This window comes from Arvicola amphibius, chromosome 3, assembly GCF_903992535.2.
Source record: "Arvicola amphibius chromosome 3, mArvAmp1.2, whole genome shotgun sequence".
Taxonomy (NCBI): Eukaryota; Metazoa; Chordata; class Mammalia; order Rodentia; family Cricetidae; genus Arvicola; species Arvicola amphibius.
Window position 1 is genome coordinate 52,592,493 of NC_052049.1, and position 22,231 is coordinate 52,614,723.

General features: G+C 44.7%; 1 protein-coding gene across 2 annotated transcripts in view; it reads left to right on the forward strand.

Moving 5' to 3' along the window:
* The window catches only part of Pde8b (phosphodiesterase 8B), a 216,259-nt gene that overhangs the window by 113,625 nt on the left and 80,403 nt on the right, over positions 1–22,231 (forward strand). Inside the window, exons 2-3 of one of the 2 annotated variants that reach the window (XM_038322041.1) lie at positions 7,112–7,168; positions 21,878–22,068. In XM_038322041.1, coding sequence (XP_038177969.1) covers positions 7,112–7,168; positions 21,878–22,068 — 248 coding nt within the window. Of the gene's footprint in view, positions 1–7,108; positions 7,169–21,877; positions 22,069–22,231 lie in introns of both variants that reach the window. The other variant, XM_038322042.1, reaches the window with a different exon arrangement.

The window sequence follows — 22,231 nt, forward strand, 5'->3', positions numbered from 1 at the left end:
GGCCAAGCTTCTGATGTTCAGCCGAGGTGACCTCAGTGTGTTTCATTCTGTGGCCCCAGTGCTGATGAGATCGTCCAGGCCAGGTGGGAGTGGGGGCCCATAGCATCCTCTTCTCCCAACACTTACCAAGACTCACTAGCAACAGTGATTCCATTTCTTAAGAAACACAGCCTCTTTTACCACAGAGGCAGTAGGGAACAGAGAGACATGGTATGGTGGCTCCATCACCTCTCCCTGTGCCCTTGACCTCATGGGCGTGCTCTTAGTGGCAAGCATCTGTCCTGAGCTGCTTGGACTAAATTTCCCAAGCTCAGTATTTCTCAGCCAATCTTTTGTATCTCATTGATGTGTTGCCTTGCAGTTTTTAAGATGGATGTATACCATCTAGAGATCATTCTGGAACAAACGGAAGTATAAGTAAATCCACCACTAAGAGCACACAGTCTTCTCACCGAGACAAGCTTAGGCTTCCATTTCAGCTATGCCCCTTCGGGTGAGTTGCCCACCCTTCCTGCAGTGTGAGTTGCTTTAGCCATGGAAAGGGGCCTATGATGGGACTGTTGAAATCATGCCATGAGATGGGGCACATGGAAGATCATCAGCCCCCTCTTGCCTTGTGGAGGCACAGAACAGTCCACATCTCTAGCAAGGTCCTGGAATCGCAGATCAAATTCCTATTATCTCATTTTACCAAATTTCAGAGAAACTATCCGTATTCTTAAAATAGTATCTTATTTTATCAAAAAAGCCTTGACTGGGAAACAAAATAGTATGTGTAGAATATATAGTGTCCAGTAGTTAATATTAGTCCCCAAATCAGAAAGACGCTTATCGCTACAAGATGTAGCATATTTTACTTTGCAATATTTAGGCTATGTAACCAGAAAGTATACAATTTATCAACTGAGAACTTACTACTCACTGATTTAAAAATGCATCTTTAAATTTATATATTTGAAATGTCCCCGTGTGAAGACACCTGTCCCCTCCCTTGTCTCCCTGAAGAACCACCTGCCTCCACTGAGAACATGTCAGCATTTGCTTGATCGTCACAATGTAGCCTTAAGCTTCCTTTGCTATCGTTTTAAATGTTTAGACATTTTATCTAAGTGGCATTTACTCTCAAGTACTCACACTTTCGAAGCTACCACGTTGTTGTCATACTTTTAACTCAGTGTTTGCTTACGTGCTCTGCTCGTTTGGAGTTGGTAGTCAAGGTCGATTTATTTTGATAGCTGTGCGGTACCCCCTTTTTCCATATTACCTACTGATAGATGGTAATGGATTGTGAATCAGGCTGTTTGTAAATGTTTTCATAGCTAATGGTGATTCTAACGATCTTGTAAATGCCTTTTGATGTTCCCTAGAAGACTCTGGCATAGAAGGCTGAGCTCTGGAATGAGCATTCTTAGTCTTCACTAGAAACCCCCGGACTGCTTTATCAAAGTGTCAGAACCAGTTTGCACATCTACCAACAATGTGTGAGCTTCGCTGTGGGGTCTGCCATCTCCCCAGGAGCTAGTTTACCATCTTAACTACTCTGTATATTGAAACGCTTGAGTGTAAAGTTATAGCACATTATATTTTAAAATCTTTGCCTGGTTACTAGCAAGATGAACATCTCTTTATACTTATATTTCCATTCTTGTGGGATTTTTTTTAAATCCTTTGTTTGATATTCTTCTTGGTTGCCTTTTTTGATATTTTAGAAACTTATATATATATATCTTCTAGTTACTAATATTTGTTGATTTTCTATATTTTAGGTTTCATCTCTCATGGATTATGCCCCTTTTATCTTTGTTTTTGGTAAATAGAAAGTTATAATTTTAAAGTCAAATTGGTTAATCTTTTTAATGATTGTATCTTTTGATGAGAATCTATTTCTGTATTTATGTCCATGTGATAAAACATACTATGAAATTAATATAACACCTGAAGCATCAGGGCCTAAAACAAGAAGAATATTGCCTATCATCTTTGGCTTTTACTCACCTCCCTCCTATATGTGTGTAAGAAATAGTGGACTCTAAAGAACCTGTATTGACCCTTGTTATAATTTAGGGATATTGTTTTGTATGGATAACTCTCCAAATATCTTCCCTTGCCTGATTATATAGAACCGGTGCTTTGGAAGAGAACCTGTGTACAGGTTCAACAGCTGGGTGTTGGTGGGCTTTGGGGCTTCCACACTGTACCTGTTGGGACATGTAATAGAGTCTGTGGGAGAAGCCATGGAAGGCACCTCCATGACTGACATGCCTGCCCAACAGAGGACACTCAAACCCCTTAACGCTCCTGCACTCACAGAGATAAAATGTACCGTTGTTGGGGCCCTGTCCTAGGATTCTCTTTTTGAGAGCTGGAACCAGGAATTGACTCATTTAAAGAGTCTCCCTTGGAGGTTTCTTATATAGAGAGCAGATGCAGAACATCTAGACCAGAGACAGAAGTGAGAAGGGAGTGGAATCAAGAGCCTCCCATTGACCTCTTGGGCTCCCAAGTGTGCAGGGTTTCAGAGGTGGCATGAAGTATTGGCAGGCAGACAGCCATATTTAAAGGCAACAGAGTGGTATAGGCTAGTGTGATGACAGAGCCAACAGGGAGGCTGTGGCTGAAGGGACAAAAGGAAGTAGAGGGTGTGTGGAGGAGATGAACACAGTTATCAGAAAAGGTATTCAAGGTGCAATAGGGTTCCCAAGTTGGAATATGGCTTCCCAAGCTAAGATGGTGTAACTACATGCTTTTCATGACATGCTTCTCTGCCTGGAGGCGGGAGGGTGGATAGGGTTCACTCAAAACACAGAGGCAATACAACCAAGCGGGCACGAGAACTGATGGGGGTCTGAGGGCTTCTTGAGATGATGAAATGCTATCTGCTCTTCAACATCAGGACCAAAAGAAGGACAGAACGAAAGGATGAACAAGCTGCTGAGTTTGGAAGGTAGGGAGGCTCTTTCATTCCTGAATCTCAGCTTCCTTTCTGGTTTGAGGACAGCTGTAAGAATCACCATGTTTCCAGGAATTGAAGCCAGTGAAGGATGTGGCAATCAGCACCAGAGAAGGCAGCACCATGAGAGGTGAATCGGCACAGCTAGGCAGCTATGCTTTCTCTCCCACACCCATGCTGCATCCTTAGACAGCGTGCTAGAGGCCATGCCTGGTGAAGGGAAGTCAAGCAGTGTCTCCTTCCTGCCTTCTTTTGTCTGGCCACTGAGATGGGTTTTCCCTCTTGCTTTGTCCTCTGCCAGTAGTTCCCACTCAGAGGAATATTTTGCTTTGTGCCAGTTTTCCCTCCCTCCTTCTCTCCTTCCCTCCCTTCCTCCCTTCCTCCCTCCTCTCTCTCTCTCTCTCTCTCTCTCTCTCTCTCTCTCTCTCTCTCTCTCTCTCTCTCTCTCTCTCTTCTTTGTTAAATCTGTGCTCTTGTCTGTTCAGGAAGTGGGCAAGTCACATATTTGAACACCATCGTGGTAACTCAGAATCCTACATTTTGGTGATGGTTGCCTCCAGAATGAAAAGGCTCCTCCCTGGAGTCTCCCCCACCCCCAGCTTTCCCCTTCATACACTGAACACAGCCACTCTGAACACTGTGTCCCTCCCCAAGGCATGCCTCTGCCATCCTGCCTGTGCGTAGGCTGTTCCATGACTATACTCCTCCTCGACCTGCATTTTCATCTTCCTATTCTTCAGGGCTTGCCTGACTTCACGGATGCTTCTTCCGTCTCCCCCAAACCAGAATGAGCTCTTCTGTCCCAACTTCGAAGTGTAAGGGAGAATATCTCTCGGGCAGAATTCTATATGCAGTTAAACTAGCAAATAAAAATAAGCACTGTTATCTGCAGATCAATAATGACTAAAGGAGTTCGCTGTAGTGAGGAGCTGCGGGTGGGAGCTCCCAATGGGCTGGTATCTCTGCGGCTATTGGCTGAAGGAGCAGAAGGAGCTCCAGCAACAGTTCGCCACTCACCAAATCTCTTGGGATGCACAGGTGTGTTCCAAGGGGCCGAGCCAAGGGACCTCTCTTTATGCCAGCATAACCAAGCTCTATGGTCAGGTCGAGAATGGCCATTGGTAGAATCAGCAAATACTTAAAATAGGGTTCTTTATTATTTACCATAGAGAACTAGGTCATCTGAAGGTGAGTGGAAGGCCCTGCTCATAAGTATATATATAAGTAATGTATGTGTGTGTGTGTGTGTGTGTATTCTCATTTACACATACATACACAAATGTATGACTTGGCAAATGTTGTGCAGTGTGACTAAGCGTACATTGTGTCCAGTAGGTGCTTGCGGAAGCCATGTGGTTAACATGGCCTAGAATTTTATCTCCTCACCCTCTGTCTCCATCTTTCCCTCTTTCTGAGCAATAGGATTTTATGGCCTATGGCCTTTTCCCTGGTTTGGCACCTCTGTTCCTGGCAGAGGTGCTCTGTTTCTGCAGGCAGGGCCAACTTGAACATCTATACATCTATATACGCTCAAAGTCTACCCTCTGAAGTAGAGTCTTTGCTGTTGAACAATCCTTTTCTACACTACGAATATGTATTACTTTCATTTGCTAATAAAAATGCCTATTGGCCGATAGCTGGGCAGGACGAGATTGAGACCAAGAGCCAGACTAGAATTCTGGAAGAGGAAGGGCAGAGTCAGAGATTTGCTGGCAAAGGCAGAGAAGCAAGATGAGAATGCCTTACTGAGAAAAGTTACCAAGTCTCGTGGCTAAACATAGGCAAGAATTATGGATGGGTAATTTAAGTGTAAGAGTTAGTTAGTAACAAGCCTGAGCTATCTATCGGCCAAGTGTGGATCAGGACTAGAGGAGTTGGTACACTGAGGCACCCAAGCAGGAGTAGCAGTCCTGGGTGGGAACACATGGACAAGGAGATGGAAGGAGATAAGTAAGGCACATTTAGTTAGAAACCTGGGACAGGCTCGGTCGCTGCACTCCTCTTACTGAGATTCAGTCTGGCTCCTTCCAAGTTGACTCAGGCAGAGGCCAAAGTGTAGATGTAGCTAGGAACCATTGTGGCTGTATGAGAAAGCTGTGATCTCTCCTGTCTTGAGGCAGGAACTAGTATCTGTCACCTTTAAAATGGTACTGTCCTTCAATGGTCATTGCTCAGTCGCCAGTTAAGGCCACAGTTTAGCACAATGCCTGGGACAGAGAGGTGGGGTATGTTCACAGTCATCATATTGTCTCCTGGTGGATTGTTTTGTTTTTGGTGTTTGTTGTTTTTTCAAGACAGGGTTTTACTCTGTAGCCTTGGCTGTCCCAGAATGTACTCTGTAGACCACGCTGGCCTCAAACTTCTAGGGATCCTCCTGCCTCTGCCTCCCAAGTCCTGGGATTAAAGTTGTGCATCACCACTGCCCAGCTTCCTGGTGGATTTTAAACTAGCTGCCTCCCACCACTGTGGTAGGTTAGCAAGGTTACACGCATGTGCCTGATGGGGACTTGCCAAAGTATATAGGCAATGCATCAAATAGGGACGAATTCTCTTTTGGTTGGAGACAGCTTGAGTCCTTCCTGTAGGCATCCTACCCTCAGATTCTTAGATCCCAAAGCAAGCCCATTTTATTTTATTCCTTTGATACTTTATTTTTCTTACATACATTTTTGTTTGGTGTGTATGTGTATATGTGTATGTACTCATGGTGCCGGTCATAGCACACACGTGGAGGTCAGAGGAGACATGTGGAGGTCAGAGGACAACCCTGTGGGGTTCTCTCCTACCTATGTTTTAGTTCAGTGAAGTGAACTTCTTAGGCTTATGGGGAGTTTACCCTTTGTCATTCTCTTGGGTCTTGGGTTTATGCTGGCCTTATTTCCTAACAACAAGGTCTGAAGTGAAGTGGAAAATCCACCGTACAGAGAAAATAATAAGGACGCATTGGAGGGAGGCTGCAGCTTGAGTGCCCAGAGTTAAGTATGGGGAAAAGGAAGAAAGGGGAAAAGGGAAATATTTTGGATCTTCCAAAGTATAATTTGCAATTCTACCTGTAGTTTTTGTTGTTGTTGTTGTTTAGTTTTGGGGTTTGAGGCAGGATCCCATGTATCCCAGGCTGGTTTTAAGCTGAGGTAGCTGAGGACAACCCTAAACTACTGTGCCCATTTGACTAGTAATGGACTCCAAGGCCTCAAGGTCAGTCTACCAACTGACCACACCCTCAGTCCAGAAAGTTATACTTTTCTTGTTAATTTTTAATGGATCAAGCCGGGCTTGGGGTCATCGCCACATCCTTGGTCCTTTGATGCTTAATTATGATGCTTCTTCAGACAGACAGGGGCCAGCGTGATGTATTTCAAATGAAATAGCCTTCAAAGTAGCAAGTCACTGAAGCCACCTAGAGAAAAACAAAATTGGACCTATGGAGATGAGGTCAAAACCTCGAGCCAAATTCATCTGGAGAAAAGGCATTTTTAGAAATCTGTGTAGAGTGATTAAAAGTAAAGGCAAATATGTATTTGTTCTCTGTGGCAGCCAAGGGCAGCTAGGTAGTGCGGGCTACTGAACAACTGGGAGCTCCAGTCTTGCTCATGGAGCCTGAGCAACGGTTAGCCTTCTGTGGTCCTGGTGTGGCATCCCTGTGTCCCCTTGAGGAAAGACAACTGAGAGGAAGGCAGCATCCATGAGTAAGGATTAGCTCTTTATTCCTCATGCTAAAACCTAAAGAGAAAGAAGGCTCTAGCATGTTCCACTCTCAGAAGTTCCGGGTATCAGTAGGTATGGTTATATGGTACAGCTATAATAATGGCGCTGCCAGTATACAGTGGTGCTCAGTAAATAACCATCCAATTGTGTTCTCCAATAAAACAGCTCATGCTTATATACAAGTCTTGGGCCTGGAGTAAAACTACCCCCAAAGTCCTGCCATTTACCACGGGAGGTGTGGCCTTATAGATATTCCCAGTGCATGCAGTGTATAGAGTCTCATAAACGGGTGATAAAGGATGGTATGGGATGCTTCCTAAGTTGTCTCCAGGCCAGTGAGTTAAGCGCTTCCATCATTTATGAAGTGGCATAATATAGTCTACTGTGTAAGGAATGATGTAGCAGTCCCTGTTCTGAAGACTTGACACCTCTCATGTGCTGTCCTTTCTTTAGCAGGTGTCTTCTGCGGAGGTACACATCGGGCCCATGAGACTGACACAGGACCCCATCCAGGTATACGTCTATCCCTCAGGAGGGGCTTTTCTTTCGGGATACATGGCTATATGAAGAATGTTTAGCAGTCTTCTGGATTAACCACGGATAGCCATCTTTGCCCTCCCCCGATATGTGTGTGTGTGTGTGTGTGTGTGTGTGGTGTGTAATATTTGTGTGTGTTTGTCTTATCTGTATCATGCTCCAGGAATCAGATTGTTTTTTGAGGACTTAAATATCACCCTACTTTACCCAGTGGATTGTGGGGGAGAACAACCCAACATCCTGCTGCCCACAGAAAGGGAGGAAGTACTGTGTTGAAGGGTGTGACTTTGCTGAGAGCCACAGCTGGCTGCGACTCTGGCTTGACCTCAGCACTATGGGTTTGTGCATATTTTTTCCTCCCTCCATCTGGCGTCCCCGCTGACACAGGGGAGATGAGATTTTCTTTCTCACGGAGGACTGTCAGTGCAGCGAAACTGCCTCTCATGCCCTTGTACTGTCTGCCAGTGGGAGATGCTCAAGACTGGCATCTGGGACTGTTGTTTGGGAGGGAAAATGATGTGGGTACAGTATTCATGTTGCTAATTGTTTTGGTCGATCCATATCTTTATTGATGAATAAAGATGACTGGACCACTCTCTTTTGCAGTTCACTAATAAAATGGTAGAGAGCTGGTAAGAGCCTGAGGAACAGGGACTTTGCTGTGAGATTGTTTCTCCTAGGAGTGTCAGAATCTACACCCTTATAGTCTCACTAACAAGGACAAGGACAGTAATAGACACGCCAAAGTGGTCTAGAGAAAGCCCATGAGGCCTCAACCCCACACAAAGAACTCTAGGCAACCAAGGGATGCTGAGAGTGGGAGAAATAGTCTTTCCTGAGGAAGAGCACACGAAATGGCACACGAAATGGTTATCCAATACCAATGGTCAGCACTGAAAACACACATAAAAGTAACTGTTAGCATGGGGACAGCAAAGCCTTCAAATTGGATCAGTCTACGGGTGGAAAGGCAGGTTTATTGGGGGAATTTTAAACTGTGGTGGCTTTCTCAGGGACAGAGAGAATAGCAAACGGTGGGGAAAGCCTCGCCTGTTGTGAAGGGGTCTGTCTGCAGTAGGAGGAAAGCCAGGAAGCAAGAACTGGAAGTTGGAGTAGTTGGAGGTAGAGGACTGGGAGCCGAAAGAGCCTGGGAGCTGGCATGGGGACTTTGATGTGTGTTAATAGAGAGGGTAGCCAGTCCTAGGCTGTAGCGTCAGATCAGGGGAGTATGGCTCTTTCTGACAAACAGAAACCCACTTCCCAAGTTTCTGAGCAATGTTGATTATAGACTTTGGTTTATCCACTAGCAATCCTTCTGTTTACCCAGCCAGAGCCCAGCCTGAGCTGAGCCCAGACTGTCATTTACAGCATTGTCAATGTGGCTGTCGTTTGAGGGGCTGGGGGCCCACTTTGGATCTAACAGCTCTACGTAGCAATAATTAGTGAAACAAGATGCTATGAATTGAAAGAGGGCAAGGAGGGGTATATAGAAGGGTTTGGAGGGAGGAAAGGGAAGGGGGAAAGGGTGTGATTATATATAATTCTAAAACTAATAAGAAGTAATAAAAACTAAATAAGGAAAAGAAAAAAACAAACCATGTCTAGGCTTCTCCATCAGGAGCCAGGGAGCAAGCTCTATAGAAAATAGCTACTTATCCAATTGATATTAGTAATTCTTAAAAATAATAAATAAAAGTTTTGCGTCCCCTGTGGTTTAAGCAAGAAGCCTATGCGACAGTAGGCGCTGAGGCAGAAGAACTGGGAGCCAAAGCCAGAAAGGCCACTCACAAGCAGGACTGGCCAGCTCTAGCGCTGACCGTTTGGTAGCTGTTACTCTCTCAGCCCTCTCCCTTCCTGCCCTTCTTCATCCGTTTACATCATCCCTATGCGGTAGCCCATGGGACCTGAGCAAGTGTGCCTCTTCCTCGTCAGCTGTAGCTTGCCAGCCCCTGGACCCGGCCCCTGGAAGACGCAGCAGGCACGCCACCCAGGCTACAGATGAGAACGAACTGAACTAAGACATGTGCTGCGTGAGTTTCGAGCAAAGGAAAAATAATGTTTTATAGTCGTTTGAAAGGAATAGCAGATTTAGGGAAAAGAAAACAACAAAAGGAAGAGGTTTAGCTTGGGAGACTTTGATGAAAACAAATTTAGGAGCAGAGAGAGGGAGGGAAAAAAAACACAAGCCACAGCTATTTGCATAGAATACAAGCAAATGGAAAATTCTAGTAATCGGTCTTAAGGGGACGCAGTTTGAACTCCAGTTTTGAATCAAAGCCGTGATGAATAAGGGGGCTGATAGTGTGGGTTCAGTCTCAAAGCTGTTTCCACAGTACTTCCTGGGGGACTAATTCTGGCTCACATCAATCTCATTCGCCTCCATTTTACCCTGTGCTGGGTTGGCAACGCAGGCTCATGATAAGAATGTAATTTGCCAAAGCATAAACTATTATACTTACTTCTATCAAATATTAACATTATGCCCTGTTTGTTTCAGAGAGCCACCCCCCTCCCCAGGAGCAGCGCTGCAGACACTGTTTAAGCCTTTATTTAGCTCTTTACGCCCATCTTCCCCTCAGAACACCATAACTCATATTTTTGCATATTTTCCCTCCATATTTATGGGTCCTTTCTAATAGCCACCCTTTCCTGGAGTGTCTCTAAGGCTGACTTGAGAAGTATATTGTGAGCGTGCTTCTGAAATTCATTCTCATTGGCGTCTCCAGATGTCATACCGGGGGATTTCAGGGACTCCCTGGCCTGACCTGAAGTCCTGGAGGTTTGTTCTGCCTTCTTTGCAGTATTCTGTGGCCTCCCCCTTTCCCTTGAGCTGGGCAGTCCATTCTGAATTAGCTTTGTGATATGAGATAGGAAGTGGGTTCTGTTCTTTCTGATAGGCTGCCCAGTTGGCCCAGCAGTGCTAGTTCAAATTACTCTCGCTGCTGCCTTGTCTTGGCACTTTTAACAAAAAAAAAAAAAAAAAAAAAAAAAAAAAAAAAAAAAAAAAAAAAAAAAAAAAAAAAAAAAAAAAATGGGGACTGGAGAGATGGCTCAGCCATTAAGAGCATTGCCTGCTCTTCCAAAGGTCCTGAGTTCAATTCCCAGCAACCACATGGTGGCTCACAACCATCTGTAATGGGGTCTGTTGCCCTCTTCTGGCCTGCAGGCATATACACAGACAGAGTATTGTATACATAATAAATAAATATTTTTTTAAAAAAAGTCAATGACTTCAATTTGTAAATATGTTTGACAGACTCCATTTAATTTGTACTTACAAATGTAATACCTCATCTACCAATAAAACAGCTACAAAAAAAAACTTCAGAGGGGGCAGTGAGCTGGACAGACAGTGTCGGCAGATAAAGCACTTACCATCAAGGTTGAGTGGACATCCTCAAGTTGTTCCCTAGAACCTATGCAGCTGAAAGAAAAAACCAACTTCCCCAAGCTGTCCTCTGACCTCCACGGGTGCCATGATACCACATCACATACATACACAGCATATAAATTTAAAACTATTTTTTATTTAAACAATAAACATTCAGGGGCTGGAGAGATGGCTCAGTGGTTAAGAGCACTGCCTGCTCTTCCAAAAGTCCTGAGTTCAATTCCCAGCAACCACATGGTGGCTCACAACCATCTGTAATGAGGTCTGGTGCCTTCTTCTGGCCAGCAGGTATACACACAGACAGAATATTGTATACATAATAAATAAATATTTTTTTAAAAAATGGACAACCAGGAGGCTAAGAGCTGGCTGATCAGTTAACACACACTGTGCTTGCAGTGGACCCAAGTTCAATTCCCAGCACCTATGGTGGGCAGCTCACCAGTACTGTAGCTCCAGTTGCAGGGCCTTCTTTTGCCTCTGGCTCCTTTGGGTTCTATACGCCTGTGCACATATCCACACTCAGAAACACACTTAAAAACCTTTTTGAAAAAAAGTCAACTATACATTAATTTATATATCTGTCTTTTGGCAAGGGTTTGGAAATTGCAAGGTGAGTCACAGTCACCAACTTGATTCTTAGTTTTTAAGATGGTCATGGGCATTGAGATGACCATGACCTTGCTGAACTCATTTGTGAGCTCATACAATACTTTTAAAAAAATATTCATTTATTACCAGAGTGCCATGGTGTGTGGAGGCCAGAGGGCAGCTTCAGCCAGTCCTTTCTTACTGTGGGTTCCAGGGATCAAATGTCACACTTAACTGCTGAGCCATCTTGTTAACCCCATACAGTCTTTCTTTTTTTATGGAGCCCTTGGGATGTTTTTCATGCGTAAAATCATGTGATCATTCTTCCTTTCCGAATCTGAATTCTAAAAAATTTGCCTAACAAATTTAAGAACAAAATGTGTTTAGTGTTTCTATTTTGTTTCGTTTTGTCCTCTCTACCCCCAAAATGGAGCTTGTAACTCAGCAACAGAGCCCTAGTCGAGCCTGTGCAGGGCCCTGGGTTTGATCACCAGCACTGAGAAAAACAACTGTTTTTTTTTTTTAAGGTACTCCCACATACTTTACCAAAGTTGCATCATTTTATGTTCTAAAGGGGGCGAGAGACGGTTATTCCCAGTGCAGTGCTGGATTTTGTCTTTAATTCAGCTTTAGTTTCCCTGGTGGATACGGTACATAGACTGTAGTTGAGAGTTGCGTTTTCCCATGATCAATAAAAAGCTTTTTCATTTGCTTTTTGGCTATTCCAATCATTTCTATTTGGCTAAATCTTCTGCCCATTTTTAAAATTGAGTTAATTTTTTCAAAGATGTTGAATTGAAGAAATTTTGGTGTGTTTGTGTTTGTGTGTGTGTGTGTGGTATAAGCATGTGTGCACATGTATGGGTGGACATACTTGTACTTGTGCATGTAGAGGCCACTGGTGGATATCACGTGCCTTTCTCTGTCACTCACTCCCTGTCTTTGGCTTGTCTAGACTGAGTGGATGCGCTCCTCTTTGCCGCCTAGCCCTGCGGCTGCAGATCCCTGCTGAGACCGGTTTTTACATGGGTGCTAGGGGTGCAAACTCAGGTCTTCACAGTTTACAGCAAGCACTTTAGCCAGTGAGCCACCTCCCCAGACTCATAAGAAATTCTTTATATATACTGGTTACAAATTCTTCAGCAGATTTTTAAAAATATCTTTCTCCTAGCCTGTGGCTCTTCCCTTCATTTTCATAACTCTGGATTTTGGTGAGCCAATGTTTCATTCTGATAAGAACTTATGTTACATGATACATGAATACGTGTGTCACACCTGCTAAGAAGTCACATACATATGTATGTCACACATACTAAGAGGTCACATAAATACATGTCTCACACATGCTAAGAAGTCACATACATATGTATGTTACACATGCTAAGAGGTCAAATTTTAGCACATCTCAAGCTACATTGTATTTCTGCCTTTCCAATATGACCTGTCTTTTGCAAGATTAGACTACCATTTCATAGCCATTTCTCCATAACTGAAAGCAGTTGCCTAGGAGACTCAGTCTTTCAAGCGTAGTAAAACACATAGTGAGAACCCACTACCCGGAGAAAGGACTGGAATGTTAGCCCCGTGGCAACACACCCAGAGTGATCAGAGATGCACCGAGGCAAGAGTACATGTGGTGCCCGAGATGAGTCGCTCGGCAAAGTGCTCGTGTTTGGGGACCTGTGTTCAGGGCATGGTGGCACACACCTGCAATCCTAGAATGAGGGAGGTAGACCCAGTTCCTGGGCTCACCAGCCGGTTAGTGTAACTGAACTGGGGAGCTCTGAGTTCAGCGAAATACATTTTCTCAAAAACTGTGGTGGAGAGGGCTGGCCAGATGGTCAGTGGGTAGTGGTGTCTGCTACCATGCCTGACAAACCTGACTTGAGTCCTAGGACACACGTGGAAAGTGAATTAACTCCCAGTGGTTGTCCCCTGACTTTTACAAGAGAGCCATGGCACATGAGAATACACACATACATACACACACATACACACACACACACACACACACACACACACACACCTCACACTCTTACACGCACTCATGCATACACACGAGCACGCATGTCTCTGAGTTGGGGGGGGGGGATAGAAGAGTTTTTTAAATCTTAAAAATATGTAAGACTTTAAGAATCTGAGCCCCTACTATGTGCAAGGCTCTAGGCACCGTGGGTGGAGATGACAAGATGCTCCCTGGGCACAGGCAGAGGTTCCAGCTCTCTCACAGTGGCGGCATTGCTAGCTGGCCATGGATTCTGTTTCTGCTGCTGATGTGGCAGCTGTACCAGAAAAACGAATGTATTCCCTAGTGTCTTCATTTTTGTTTTTGTTTTGTGGTTTTTTCCTCCACCCCTTGGAAGAAAACATCTATTCTGTCACTTCACTGCAATGCTAAAAAATATGAATTAGCTGCACCAGTCAAGCTTGGGAAAAGATGGGGAGATAAGAGTATCTCGGTGTGTGTTTGCTTTGGGAACACACTTCCGAATTCACCAGGAGACACTGGGGTGTAGAGCATGGGAGCACCGGGCCGAGACGCTGCACACATGCTGCCCGGAGCCCAGGGAGAGCAGAACATGCTAGAAGCGCAGTGCGAACTGTGCCGCGCATCTCCCGGGTGAGTGGATGTGACTCACCAAGAGAGCCACAGTCTTCAATCTTGGCCAGAAAAGAAAACGTAAGCGGGATATTATGAAGCAGTAAATTCATATCGCCGTGACACTGTCTGGAAAGCAAGCGGGCTCTTCTTCATCCGTGCCTGAAGCATGCTTATTTCCCCAGCGTGTAGAATCTGCCTGCCTCTGCTTAGAGCTCTGGCCTCACTCCCCCACGCTGGGCTTTCCTGTGAACTTGGAGCTGGACCCCCACAGCTGTGGCCTAAGCTTTTCCTCTCAAGGCAGATTCCTTCAAAAAGTGTTCTCTTGTGTTTACATGAGTATAATTTTTTTCCTAGAGCCATAAAATACTGGGTTTTGTTTGTTTTGAGACAGTGTATCTGTAGCCTAGGCTGGCCTGAAATTCACTGTAGCCTATATTAGACCCAGCCTTCCAAGTGCTAGGATTGTAAGCATGAGCCACCGTGCCTGGATTTCATTGGGGTTTTATATGTCAGAGAGTACCTGGCCTTGTGACTAGCTGACTGCCACAGAAAGGAGGGTGAGGTTCCTCATGATACTACCAAATTGTCCCTTCTACCTAACCCAGCCAGCCTGAGGTCATCTTGGCTTCCATTTATACCATTATTTGTGTAACTATAGATATGTCTCTTAGTCATCCTCCAAGATGAAAGTCTGCAAAATGACAATGGTGGCCATATTCAAAGAGTTACATAAGGGGTATTAGGTAAAAGAATGTCTCAAATCCTTTGGGTTCAGTCGCTGGCCAAAAGGACGCTCCCATCAAACCCATTTTCCTAGAAACATTTATGCTAAGTCCCAGGTTAATACTTCCCACCCCACCCCTTGACTGGCTTTGTTCAAATCGAATTGGCTAATAGTTCAGTATCCTGTGGGTTCATCTTACATTGTCTGTGTGTGTTGATATGCCTCAGATGACCCTTGCTACCTAGGGATGTCTTACAACCCAACAACCTGTTCTAAAGTTGGGTGTTTCACTATTGATGTTGTGAGTCTATTTGAAGACACACAGGCAAACCTTTGTTAAGAAAGAGTACAATCAGGGGCTGAGGAGCTGGCTCAGTGGTTAAAGTACTGGCCATGCAAGCATGAGGAGAAGTTGAGCAGGCATGCCTGTGACTCCAGTCAGAGACAAAGTGGGGATCTCCACAGCAGTCTGGCTGGGGACACTGGCTGTATTGATGAATTTCGGGTTTGTTTGTGAGAGAGACCCCGCCTCCATGAATAAGGTGGAAGAGAGGTCAAAGACGATTCCCAGCATCACCTCTGGGCATGCAAGAGCACACACCCATGCACACATTCATGCACACACTCATGTACACAAAAACACAGTGGAAAAAAGAAAGAACGAACATGTCATAACTAACAACACCACCTCTTTCAGGTCAGGAACAAGCTAGTTTTGTTTGCATACTTTCCTCAGGGAAGATAGTTTCATTATCAGTAAGAGACTATTGGTAGCTTACAAGGGTACTCCTGAGTTTTTTCTCAGACTTGCGACCAGGAATTCCAGTAAGGGCAAAGTGGCATGGGCTGGCAGGGAAGGTTGCTGAAGGAGGGTTGAGGAAGTGTGGAATCCCCCTGCACTGCTTAGGGGAGTCACTAATCCCTACCCTGTGGGCTATAGTTGTACGTGTTATTCCCAGCGACCCCTGCTACCCTGGGGACTCCGGCAGCATGTGACCTCTGCTGTTGATACTACCATGCACATAGCCTACCCCTGTAGGCCCTGAAGCAGCCTGTTCACCTCATTCTTTCTCCCAGCCCTGTCTTGGCCTGTATTTCATTGTTTTACCTTGGGGTGAACAACAAATAGAACTTTATGGTTATGAAAAAAATTTTGACAAAGTTCTATGTGTTGACAAGCTAGAGAGGTAGTTCACCTGGCAGACAAGGACTTTGCACATACAACCCAAGGTTAACCATGTCAAGAATAGTTAAATACCTCTAGACCCCCGACTTCAGAGCACAGTTACCTACCTGGGTGTCAGTTAGTTGGTTAAGTATAGACCACACCGATAGCCCACAGATCATGTATAGCACGATCAGTGACCATTCATGTCACTCTTTCAAGATCTCTGTCACTGGTTCCTCCTCACCTGTCATTCAGATAAAGCATGGACAACTAAGTGTGCAGTTGCGTTGCCTCCTGTCTTTTGATGCTAAACTCACACAACCTAATACAAAAAGAGATCACGGATGGAGGAGTGAACCAGCGAGCCCAAAGCAATCCATGAGAAGTGATGATCTTGCGACCTGTCACTCAAATAGAAACAGAATTAGAGGAGAAATTGCTGCCCGGGGAGAGTGCTGCTGCTGCTGTCGTCTTTGCGGGACACTGGACACATAGCCGGTGTGAAGGCAATCAGTTAATGCAACGAGGGAATAAAGGGCCAGCCAAACATGTCACATTCATTAAAGCTTTTTCAGGGATGATGTGTGATGGCGATACAGAGGACCATTTGCCAAGGCTTAGAAAAGATGCTATATCTCACTATCAGATTCTGGCTAGAAGGTGGCCAGCACTGCTCAGCTCTTCTTTAGTAGCTTTGAGAGGACACCTTAGGGTCCCTAAATCTCAATGACAGTGTGCTGAGCAAATGGACTTTTTTTCATTTGTCTATATTATTACCAACAAGCCAAACCTCACAGGGTTTTGATGGAAACCTTCAAAGGTCACAGTGTTTATGCAGACTGTTCTTTGGCCATTTATGATCTAGTTCTCCCATGCAGAAGAGGCTGCCTGTAGTTGTGTTCTTACCTGAATAGAACCCAACATAGCAGAGGTCAGTCCAGTTTGCTTACAGCTCCACACTATATGTTCAAAGAAAACCTGGGTAGTCAACAAGACCCTGGGGCTGTAACTTATGGATGGTAATTGCCTAGCAAGTGTGTGTTCCTGAGTTTAGTACCTAGTACTGCAAACACACACACACACACACACACACACACAAACACACACATACACAGAGAGAGGGGAGAGGAAGAGAGAAAGAGGGATGGGGAGAGAAGAGAGAGAGAGAGAGAGAGAGAGAGAGAGAGAGAGAGAGAGAGAGAGAGAGAGAGAGAGAGAGAGAGAGAGGAGACTGAGAGATTCTTTGCAGGATCCAAGGAAGAGTTAGTTGCAAAGCCGTGGCTTGGAAGAGGTGGGGCTGGGCTGCCTCTGAGAACTTTGACAGTGAAAATTTCAAGTCCTTCCTTCAATGTCTCCACTATTAGTGGCCACAGTTCCCAGTCATCATCCTCTGTGATTCTCTTCTTGGAATCCACATTTCTGGAAATAGGATACCCTTAAACCAGCTGTGATCTTGGAGATGGTGACTCAGATCCACCGCTTTCTTGGAGAAGGAATGATTTTTCTAGAGATAGGCCAGCACATTCCAAGATGGTTGTTATTGTGTTGTTACCCTAAAAGCTATGGATTTCCATCTTGCTTTTGAGTTGATTTTTCTAAATCAATGTGCTGTAAATGGAAAGAAGTTTAAGTATCACCCAAAGAAATGTTCTAGTAGGTACTTTTCTAGTATAAATACTCCCTTTCAAATGTAAACTATATTATTACTATCAGTAGTAGTAATATTAATGTTATTTAGGTAATGACAAATATGCCTTTGAAAATATAGTTCAAGTTTCCAAAAGAAAGGGAAACATCACACTAGTGGGACCACTCAGACACACTCCAGGGTCAGTCAGGGGTCCCGGGAACCAGGAAGTGACAGCTGCAGAAGCCTTTCTGTGGTTTTATGAGACAACAAGGGCAGGCAGCATATGCAAGTTTAAGACTGGCAAATCTGGACAACTGGGAAATTTTGGGGGCTGTGGACATAGGGATTGTTTCTAGTTTGTAGGTGTCTGGTCGTGAGCTGATTAGGGCAGGAGGACAGTGTCTGAGTGCCGGGGCAGTTAGGAATTCATCAGCTCTGAGAAATCCTGTCTCCCCCATGTCAAAGTCCTGGTGTCAAAACATCAGAAACGCATGTGTGTTAGTCAGAGTTCTCTGTAGGATCAGAACTGAAAGAATGAAAACAATACACATAAACACAACACACACATGGTAGATGTTCAGGAAATATTTCTGGAATATTGCTTCTTACTATTTTTTCAAAAAAGCGGGCACGACATGAATAAAATCCATTGACATCTGTAGCATACTCCAACAGGAGAGAATAGACTCATGTTCTTATTGGACCAGTCAATATTGAGTCATAATGATACATACGGGATTTATCAGAGTGGATTATATACTGTGATCTGAGTAGTTCAACCATGGTTGTCTTCCAGTAGAAAAGCCAAGGATCTAGTAGCTGTTCTGCCCATGAGACTGGATGTCTCAGTGGTCCCAGGAAATCCTAGAGAGCTGCTGCTCTTCAGTCTATATTAGAATCCAGAAGAAGTGGGTTCTAATACCATCGAAGGAACGCCGCAGCCACAGAATAGATGAATGAGGAGAAGCAGGCAAAACCCAAAATCTCCCTTCTTCCATTTCCTTAATGTAGGTAGCCATCAGAAGGTGTGACCAGACTTGGGAGGGGGTCCTCCCAGTTTAAGCCATCTACTCAAGAAAATCCCTTACAGGTGTGCCCAGCTGCTTGGGTTTAGTAGATTCTGCGTGTAGCCAAGTTGATAACCAAGATTAACTGTCACAGCACGGTTAATGCAGTCCCCGATTTAAATCAGTCTTATGCCTAGTTTTTTTGTTTTGTTTTGGTTTTTTGTAAATTGGCCAAGATGGCCTTCCTATGGTCTATCCCTCTGCTTCACCTGCAACCTTTGCCCATCCTTCCCCCATCTCACCTCGGTCACACTGGCTCACACTGGTGCTCAGACACCCCAGACATAGTCATGAACCTCTGCGAGCTGTAGTTCCTAACCTGAGGGTTGCGATCCCACTGGTCACCTAAGACCATCAGAAAACATATATTTTACATTATGAGTTATAACAGTAGCAAAATTGCAGGTATGAAATAACAATGAAAATTTTATGGTTGGGGGCCACCACAGCATGAAGAACTGTATTAAAGGGTCACAGCATTAGGAAGGCTGAGAACCACTGTCTTAGGGGCTTCCAGAGTTCTACCTGTAGAGATTTACTACCAAACACCAACTCCTTTCTTGACCATCTGCCCCCTCCCTATGCTGATATCCACTCCAGTGCTCCCTCACCCCACCTGCTACTTTGTGTGTGTGTGTGTGTGTGTGTGTGAGAGAGAGAGAGAGAGAGAGAGAGAGAGAGAGAGAGAGAGAGAGAGAGAGAGAGAGAGAGAGAGGGAGAGGGAGAGGGAGAGGGAGGAGAGGGAGAGGGAAAGAGGGAGAGGGAGAGGGAGAGGGAGAGAGAGGAGAGGGAGAGGGAGAGGGAGAGGAGAGTCCAGCCTTCAACAGCCGAGCCATCTCTCCAGCCCCACCTGCTACTTTTTAGGTGGCTTTTTAAATCACTTATTAACCCTTCATAGTCTCATTTCTCAATGTGCTTATTGTCTATTTTCTGCTCTTTACTATGACAAACAAGGAGCTTTTATTTTGTCCAACAACATATGCTAAGGGATTTTTTTATAGGTTTCAGGAATATAGTATGTATTCAAGAAATACCTATAGAATAATATCTTTTGATGACTTTTTTTTAAAAAAAAGTGAGACCTTCCAGTTTTGTGTAAAAACACGGGAAATGAGAAAGATGGGTTGGACTCTGTAGTATAGTCTGATAGGAGAGAGTAGATTTGTATTCTTATTATACTGGTCAGTATTGAACCATAATGATCCCAAGGAAATGGGTGTGGTTTGAGATTCTGGTTTATAGCCCCATCACGTAACCAGACAGATGTGAGGCAAAAGATTGTGTCAGCTTTTGGCTCTTGGCTTCTACACGTTGTTTCTCGTCTGAATATCACAGTTGCACCAAGGAGAAGGCTCGTGACTTTTTGCACAAGAAAGCTTCAACCCAGTCTTACTTGTTGTCCTTGCCATAGTAACTGTTTGATATGAAGGCTCCCTTTCCAACGTCGTGACCCACCAGGCAGCATTCTTCACCTCTCTGGGGAGAGCTCCCTCCTGCCTCTTTCTAGTGGCATCTCAGCGTCTGCAAAGGTTAGGAGCATCTCAGGCTGGAGTGGTAGACCTTGGTCAGGGTGAGCCCCTTAGAGAAAGAGAGCCGCCCCAAGTTTCCTGGCAGATGGTATTAAATCATGTGTGAAAAATAAAAAAAGATGTTAAAATCATGCTGAAATAAAAAACAGATATTTCTGCTCCTGGAGGCATGATACTTGAGAAAACAGAAAATTATTCAGAGTGTGAGATGATTGGCATAGATGATATATTTGGATATTTTTAATGTTCAGGGATTATGGGGGAGGTTTAGGTATGAAGTAGTATCGTGGTTTTGTCCTTTTTTTGTTTAACAGATATGTGTGGATAAGATTATGTTGATTGTATTTGACACACACACACACACACACACACACACACACACACACAAGATTTGGGATAGAGTATTGGTTCTCAACTTGTGGGTTGAAGCCACCACAGGGATCACATATCAGATCTTTACATTATGGTTCCTAACCGTAGCAAAATTACAGTTATAAAGTAGCAACAAAATAATTTATAGCTGGGGTGTCACTACAACATTAGGAACTGTAATAAAGAGTCAAGACATTAGGAAGGTTGAGAACCACTGGGTTAGAGGGAGGGATAGAACAAGCCCCTATTGGCTAGGAGTTAGTTATTGTTGGAACTGATTGATGGGTGGGTGAAATTCATTATATTATCGTGTCTACTTCTTTATGGGTTTCTAATGTTCAAGTAATACAGTATTTTAAAAACATAATGGCAGCAGTTGAGCACTGTGGCTTATTTCTGTTCTGATTATAAATGAAACACTTTGGGTATTTTCCCGTGACCTATGGTATTGCCTTAAAAGCCCTCCATGCTAAGAGAATACTGTTCTAGTCCTAATTGTTTAAACCAGAAATGGATGTTGGAGTGCACCTTAGCAATGTCTTCAATTCTTGTGTTTTTGCATCGCACCCTATTGCTGAAGGATGCCTCATGCCTGAAGGGTCAGGATCGTAGTGAAGGCCTTTGCAGTGGTGCATGCCTGTAAACCCGGTTACTCAGCAGGTTAAAGGGCTGTGGCTTCAAGGCTTTCTGGGGCTTCCTAGCAAGAGCCTTTCTCAAAACTAAAACAGGAATAACCTTCTTGTAGTTCTTATAAAACCCTACAGCCAGTCACTATCTCAACTCTCAAGGTTTGGCCAGGCAGATCATAAGTGCCAGCCTTCTCCTGGGCAGAGGAACATGGTAAGGAACGGGACTGGCCACCCTCACTCCCCGAGGCTTCGTTCTCAGTGCTCAAGTTAGACCCTAAAGAGGGGCAAAGGGTGGTAAGGCTTCGCTAGCTTCCCAACTGCCAGAGACTAGATTCCTGAGCTCAAGAATGCTGAGGAGTGTCTACATGGCACCTGCCTTCTGTTCCATGGGTGGGGCTATTCTCTGCAATGAGGCAAAGAGAGGCGAGCCGTCCTCAGTTTGGTTCCATCAGCCTCACGGTTCAACATCAGTCTTTTGCCATGCTGGCAAGAGTTGGGTGTTTACATTAATCTCTCCAGTTGTTGCCAGTACTCTGAAGTTCCTGCGTCTCTACAGCTATTTCAGTGCCGAGTGCAGGAAGCCTCCAGAGACTTGGAAGCAAGAACCATTTGTATTGGACCCGATGTGTGCCTTTGCAGATCATCATGCTACCTGCAGAACCCACATGACTTTATCCTGTCTGTAATGATGCTGTTTCCCTCATTTTAAAAATAGAGCTGACTGTAAGAAAACTTGCAGCCAGCAACATCCACTCCTCGCTACAATGATCGAGCACCTACCTGTGTCCCACCCTCCTTCCTCCCAACAAGCTCCTATCCAAGAAGATGGTATGGCTTCTTTGGAGAGCCCAGGCCTTGTTGGAGCTGAACCCAGACAGCTTTCCTCTGGGGCCCTGTGTTTAGCCAGTGTCCCCACGGCCTGTTTTCAGTGCCGTCCAGAGGGTGTGGATTTCGGTTCAAGATGCTCTTTTTTCTGTTTCAGGTTTTGCTAATCTTTGCCAAGGAGGATAGTCAGAGTGACGGCTTCTGGTGGGCCTGTGACAGGGCTGGGTACAGATGCAACATTGCTCGCACCCCAGAGTCGGCCCTTGAGTGCTTTCTGGACAAACATCATGAAATAATTGTGATCGATCACAGGCAGACCCGGAACTTCGATGCAGAAGCGGTGTGCAGGTACCTTTCTCCATCTGAGTTGCTTAGTAACCCCCCCCCCCATCTGGTCTACATGAATTTTCTCTATAGACAGCCTTGAGTTCCAGCACTGACCTGAGAGTTATAGATCTGAATTGCCAAGACACAGGCTATGGCTCCTTCCTACAGCTGCATCTTGCCTTTC